Source organism: Mycena indigotica, assembly GCF_014461135.1.
Source record: "Mycena indigotica strain 171206Taipei chromosome Unknown Mind.scaff0006, whole genome shotgun sequence".
Lineage (NCBI taxonomy): Eukaryota > Fungi > Basidiomycota > Agaricomycetes > Agaricales > Mycenaceae > Mycena > Mycena indigotica.
The window spans coordinates 3,833,960-3,840,527 of NW_023503005.1; the positions used below are offsets into that span (position 1 = coordinate 3,833,960).

A 6,568-nucleotide genomic window follows, 5' to 3' on the forward strand; every position below is an offset into this window, starting at 1 on the left:
ATGCCAAAGGTTAGTTCTCTTCCCATGGTCGTGTCACTGCTGATTTCAGCTTCAGCTTGCGGATGACTTCTTTGACTGGTTCAAGACGACAACGGGTGAAGCGCCAACTTCGGAGATGCTTACGCACTGTCGGCGGGAACTTTTCCACACCATATGGCGGCTTATCCTCGACGACAAGTTCATGGAGGCATGTGAGCACGGGATCGAAATTCTCTGTCCTGACAATATCTGGCGGCGCTTCTACTTCCGCGTCTTCACATACTCAGCCGACTATCCCGAGAAGTATGATATCAACAAACGAGTGAGCCTAACTAATGACTGACAGGGTCCTTCTGGCCACAATACGCAGTCTGAGCCGCTGTCCCTGCCCCCGATGTCTTCTGACGTCTGACCAATTCAATCAACTGGGCACAGTCAACGACAACAAACGACGAGCCAAACTGCACCGTGTTGATGATCATCGCCATCGTGGCCTTGTTCGACGTGCCCGAGCTAAGGTATACGAGAAGAACCTGGCCCCATACGGGGCTGCTGTCAAGCGTATCCTGGGACCGGAATCCTACGTTCCTGTCATGGTATGCTGCCTTCTGATATCTGGCATGTTACTTAGCCGCTTTTCAGAATGCGTTCAGCAATGTGTCTACCTTCACGTGGGACATCTTTCAGATGCTAGCTCCTGATCTTATGCACGAGCTGGAGCTTGGTGTCTGGAAAATGACCTTTGTCCATCTGATTCGCATTTTGGTTGCCAACGCTGGTGACGCTATCACTAGCCTCAACTGGCGCTATCGACAGATGCCAGCCTTTGGTCGAGACACAATTTGGCGGTTTACAAACAACACGTCAGCAATGAAACGCCTTGCTGCCCGGGATTACGAGGACTTATTGCAGGTGCGTTACTTTTAGGCTATGTCAGCGGTGGCTGATCACTACCAGTGCGCCATGCCTGTGTTTGAAGGCCTGTTGGACGACGATGTCTATGGTGACAATGATGTCATCCAAGACCTGTTGTTCAGTATGGCGTACTTTCATGCGCTAGCCAAGCTTCGTATGCATACAGATGCGACACTGGAGCGACTCCGGGAGGCAACAAAGGACTTGGGCTACCAACTCTGCCGTTTTGCCAAATCAACCTGCGAACACTTTGTCACGAAGGAGCTTCCTCGGGAGGAGGCTGCCCGCCGCAAGAAAGCTGCACGGAAGGCCCCAACATCAACCGTTGATTCCAGCCCACAGTTCAAAGCGTTTAACCTTACGACTGTCAAAATGCATCTGATTGGTTACTACCCACTCGAAATCCCCTTCTTTGGAACAACTGACTCATATTCGACTGCACCAGTACGTGTTCAACCAGTTTCTAACACTTGACCTGACTCTACTTCAGGGGGAACTCGAACACAAGTGAGGCAAGGGCTTTTATAGCCGGACCAGCAAGAATGGTGCCGTTACTCAGATCTCTAATCTCGAGTGTCGTGAGGCCGAGCTACTACGCATTCAAACCAAGGTCCAGGCTGCTGCTGCTGCGCCTCCAATCGCAACTCTTAACACCTCATCCAAGCGCAAACGTGGCACAGCCAAGGCGCGAGCCAAATCAACTGGCACTACTCTGAGCTTTGCTGACTCCGAATCTCTGCCGTACACGCCACCCGATTTCCCTCATCATATTTCCCAAAGTCGTAACTTTTATTTCACTCTGGACAACTGGTTGGATGAAAATACTGGTGACCCAGCCATTAAGGTCAGTTCTCAGGAACACTTTAGATCTTACTGATCCAACCTTACAGAACTTCCGACGTGACCTAAAAAATCATCTGCTGGCACGTATACTGCACCCAGACTACTCAAGCGATGGATCTGAATATTCCGCCAATGACCGTAACAACCTGTTCATTGTCAACAACCGCATCTATATTCACAAAATTCTCCGAGTCAACTTTACGACTTACAACGTGCGTCGAGGGCAAGATTCTATGAACTCACGAACCCACGCTGATATTATGACGCTTATCGCCCGAGGACGCCAGTGACGACCACCCTTTCGAGTACTCCCGTGTCATTGGCATCTTCCATTGTGACGTTCAACACAAACTCCGTGGCTATGTCTCAGCTGCTGTTCCTGTCACCTTTCTCTGGGTCCGCCGCTTCCAGCTAGACAAATCTTGGCGCGCGGCGGATTTAAACGACGACGACTTCACCGCCTCGAGTTTGTTCCCGAGCTTGACGATACCGCATATGCTTTTGTCAACCCTGACGAGGTCATCCGTGAAGCCCATCTTATCCCTGCCTTTGCGCGCGGGCTCAACGACAACTCCGACATCCCATCACTTGGCCGGCCTAATGGTCAACAAGACTGGCTCTACCACTATGTGAACTTGTGAGTCATTACCAGATTAGGCAACTCTGGTCTGATCCCATCAATTAGCTTTGTTGATCGCGACATGCTGATGCGCTATCTTGGTGGTGGTGTCGGCCATTCCTATCAGGTCTTTGTTCCAGACCCTGAGCCAGATGCTGCTGAAATGGAGATTGAGGAGTGGTCTGATGGTGAGGTTAATGAGATTCTGACTGACACTGAATCAGAGGGGTCTGTCCTGGGGCAGGACGAGCCCTTGGAACCAGAGCTGGACAACTCAGACCTTGAAGAGGAGGAGGAGGAGGAGGATTTGGCTGCACAGTCTGGTTCTGACAGAGACTCAGAGTGGGACAGTGAGTCTGAGTCTGACTCTGACTCTGGTGAGCCTGATTTAGGGCCTGAGGATGGGGAGGACATTGGGGATGCACAGGCTGCAGATAACTATGATATTTCACTTTAATTTAAATCAAAATATGCAATCATCTGCAGACATATCACAAGTTTTTTTTCAGTAGGTTTGCAAGTCTTTGTAAATAATATATATTCAAGTTAGACACTTACAAGTATAGCAAAAGAATGATATTTCAATTGTAGCTATATTAAAAGAATGATATTGCAGTTGTATTCTCTCCAAAATGATTGGGAGTATACTATAACTTAGCTGAAGTGCTTTTAGAAGGTATATAAATCACTAAAACCCTGGGGAGTGCACTCTAAGCACTTGTGGTACTCTATAAGTGCTTACCAAGCTAGATCATGATTATCTGATCTAACAGCGCTTACAATCGATCCACTTTTTTCCTGATGTACCGCCCGAGACTGACCAAACCGAAAGTGCCCTGATTTGTGACAATCACCACATCACTCATGCCACTGTCATACTCTTATGTCAAAGAGACTCTTGCTTTAAAATACTAGAATACTTACAAAAGAAAACAGCTTGCCCAGAAAGTATTTTGTGTAGTATTCCATATGGTAAACCAAAAGTTATATATGCATGTTCAAGATATATTATTTTATTGGTAACAAATGTAAATAATCCTAGTACTTGGGATAACTCATACAGTTCATACCAGGGACAATAATAGTTTACATTTTAATAACTTGAACAGATGGAAAATAAAACTTAAAGAACGTAGACTTGATTTGCAAGTAATTGGATCACATATCAAGTTCTTAGATAGGATATGAGTCGAAGCTAATATATATATCAACAGACCATTTCATAACTATAATCTGTAGCAAATAAATATGGCAAATATACCACAAAATATAAGACCAGATCTACCAGGCACAGCAGCAAAATGTACACAATATATCAGAGATAAGTGAAAAAATGCCTATTATATATGACAATTCAGGTAATAATTTTTGTTTGAAAAATATTGAGGCTTAAGTAAGATGTATTTCATTGAAACAGGATCACAATGCTCCACCACCCCCCAATATGCTGATATATAAGTTGCTATACCCATTGAATACATTTTAGTCTTTCCTTGTATCTTCCTGCTGTTGAAGTTCTGATGGTCACAGTGTGACTCGCCGGAATGTTCTGGCACTTTCCACTTTCTGCTGACTGATATTTTTCCTGATTGCCTGAGAATATACTAGAAGAATGTATAACTAGTATATAAACAGAATAGATAGTCAGCGTAGGGCATCGTTTGCCCTAACGCGCAGATCCCTCACAGGAGTGTGATTGCAAACTGATTGCGCTCACTTTGATCCCATCGCTCTCCGGATCACTCGGAATTTCAACACAAACGATCACGGTACACGGCACCGTTAACCCGCCCAGCATCGCGCCTCTGCCCGCCCAGCATCGCGCCTCTGCCCGCGCATGCGTTGGCCGCTGTCCGACCTCACCGTCGACCGCTATCCCTTGGCCATGCCCATCGGCTCCACGCGCCGAAGCCCTGTCACTGCGCGCTTCTTCGCTTGGCGTTCCCACGCGCTCCCACGACATCTCGGATTCATCGACGCCGCGCCGAGCCCGTTCCCCGCTTGAGGCCGCCGCCCTCTGCCTCTCGCAACTGGCTGCCGCCACTCTTGTGTTCTCAGGCCGGCAACCACGCTACCCCCATCGCTATGATGCGATCGAACTGTCGGCATTGACGCCGCCGGCGTGCTGGACTCTTCTCGTTAATAGCACCACTCCGGGACTTGGCAACCGCTGTCTCACCTTCGGTCTTCCGCTTGCAACCGGAGTATGGCTGGTCTCCCGCGAACTCGACGCTGCGCATTGCTCCCCTTCCGACCTGGCTCCCAACTCAGCCAGATCAACCCTCTGGGACCTGCTCTCTGTCCCACTGGCTACCCGCTCACGATCAGAGCGAGTGCCATGCTGCCCGCTGCTTATGCGCCATTTACCTGGCATTCCCGCGGCCTGTCAGCACCCGTCAGCCGTCCTCCCGCACTCATTACTGCTTCCACCGCGGAACGACGACGACGCTCTAAAAGATGAAAGCACCCATGGTCACTGGCACTTCCTTCATCGACTATACCCCCCACCTACCCTACAGCAACTCTAATCCTTCACCCACCTTCTTCCCACCCTGGATATTCACTCCCGACGGCACCCATGTCCAAAACCCAAACAGTACTTTGACCGTGACGATCTGGACATGTAGGCCTCAGCAATCCGAGTGTGCTGACACTTGCGGATGAGGCGCGCGAGCCGGCGACGGACTGCCAAAGGGCTGCGTAACTTGGTGTACTACATGATGCCAGAGGTATCTATGGACGGCAATCAGTTGATGGGGGAGCACGGACGGAATGGGGGAGCGGCTCGTCATGGGGGAGTGTTGAAGTTCTGATGGTCACAGTGTGACTCGCCGGAATGTTCTGGCACTTTCCACTTTCTGCTGACTGATATTTTTCCTGATTGCCTGAGAATATACTAGAAGAATGTATAACTAGTATATAAACAGAATAGATAGTCAGCGTAGGGCATCGTTTGCCCTAACGCACAGATCCCTCACAGGAGTGTGATTGCAAACTGATTGCGCTCACTTTGATCCCATCGCTCTCCGGATCACTCGGAATTTCAACACCTGCCCCCACGTCAATATCTATCCCAAGCAACTCCTGGACTGACCTGCATTGATTGCCAACACATTTATTATTATTAATAAATCATGGTCATAAAAAAAGTTAGTCTCAATATATTCTAGATGTTATGCTCTGATACAGAACTTTTTTTCTCCTTGACCAGATTAAGTGTTCTTTTCTTGATTATCAATTAAAGCTGTTAAATATTAGAATTATGTTTTTGCTTTGGGAATAATCTTTAGCAGAAGCCCTGATGTGATTCAATGCTTTGAAGGGATCTTACTCTCAGTTAAATCAAGCTTAAGCCCATACTCCTGCCAGTATAATTTAGAATCTGAAATACCCACATTTGCTAGTCTCAGACCCAATTACTACTACAATGCTGTATATGTAGGACACTTTTTATTTACTTCTAATCAGTTTGGCTATGCTGCTTGTCAGCCCTATCTTGAACCATTCCAAGTAATATCAATGCTAGTACTCACTCATCGTCACTGGGCAAGTCACCCAGGTGTACAATCTAATTATCCCGGATAATATTGTAACATTGTTGGTGGTAGGAGCATATTGACCCTGCCTGGCATACCACTCAGAGGAATATATTTACGCACACCACTGCCGGCCTGACCGAGACACAGTCGGACAAGCAGTGGTAGTTCGGGATGCGGAGATAGCTTGAATAAGACAACTTTCAAGTCACATACAAGGAAATGAGGGCCCTGGATTTATTGGAAGATTGGCCCAATTTATTTGGGCCAGTAACAAGCCATCTTTCACCCTGAGGCCCAGGATTTGGAAGAAAACTGTGGGATTTTAATGAGGATAATAATCAGCTAAGAAGGAACACCTTCATTTGTTGAGGAAAAAGATTCAAGAAGACCTAGTTTATTAGAGAGCAATCTTGACAAAAAAACCCAATATTATGATATAAAAAGGCTCATTGTGATCAAAAAGGTTCATTTTTTTACCCTACAGACAACCTTTTTTGTTCTATATAGTGGGAAGCTTCTTTTTTATCCATGGAACCTTTTCAACTCTTTTTTCCAGTCAATAAAGATAGCCATTTTCTGCCTATTATTACATTTGTATTTTTAAAAAAAAAAAAAAAATGCTCCAGTTTTATTTGTTGAGGTGTTTTTTGCCCAAGTCCCCAGTATATATCAG

At 46.8% G+C, this 6,568-nt stretch overlaps 1 protein-coding gene across 1 annotated transcript; it reads left to right on the top strand.

Annotated features, from left to right (window-relative positions):
* On the top strand, positions 1-2,813 carry MIND_00767500 (uncharacterized protein; the record flags this gene model as incomplete). Its single annotated transcript, XM_037364367.1, has 12 exons — positions 1-9; positions 56-282; positions 326-575; positions 622-891; positions 937-1,338; positions 1,385-1,401; positions 1,432-1,738; positions 1,785-1,949; positions 2,017-2,133; positions 2,205-2,374; positions 2,423-2,544; positions 2,581-2,813. The coding sequence occupies 12 exons, from the start codon at positions 1-3 to the stop codon at positions 2,811-2,813; spliced, it is 2,289 nt and encodes a 762-aa protein (XP_037220011.1).
* Positions 2,814-6,568: the final 3,755 nt, after the last annotated feature.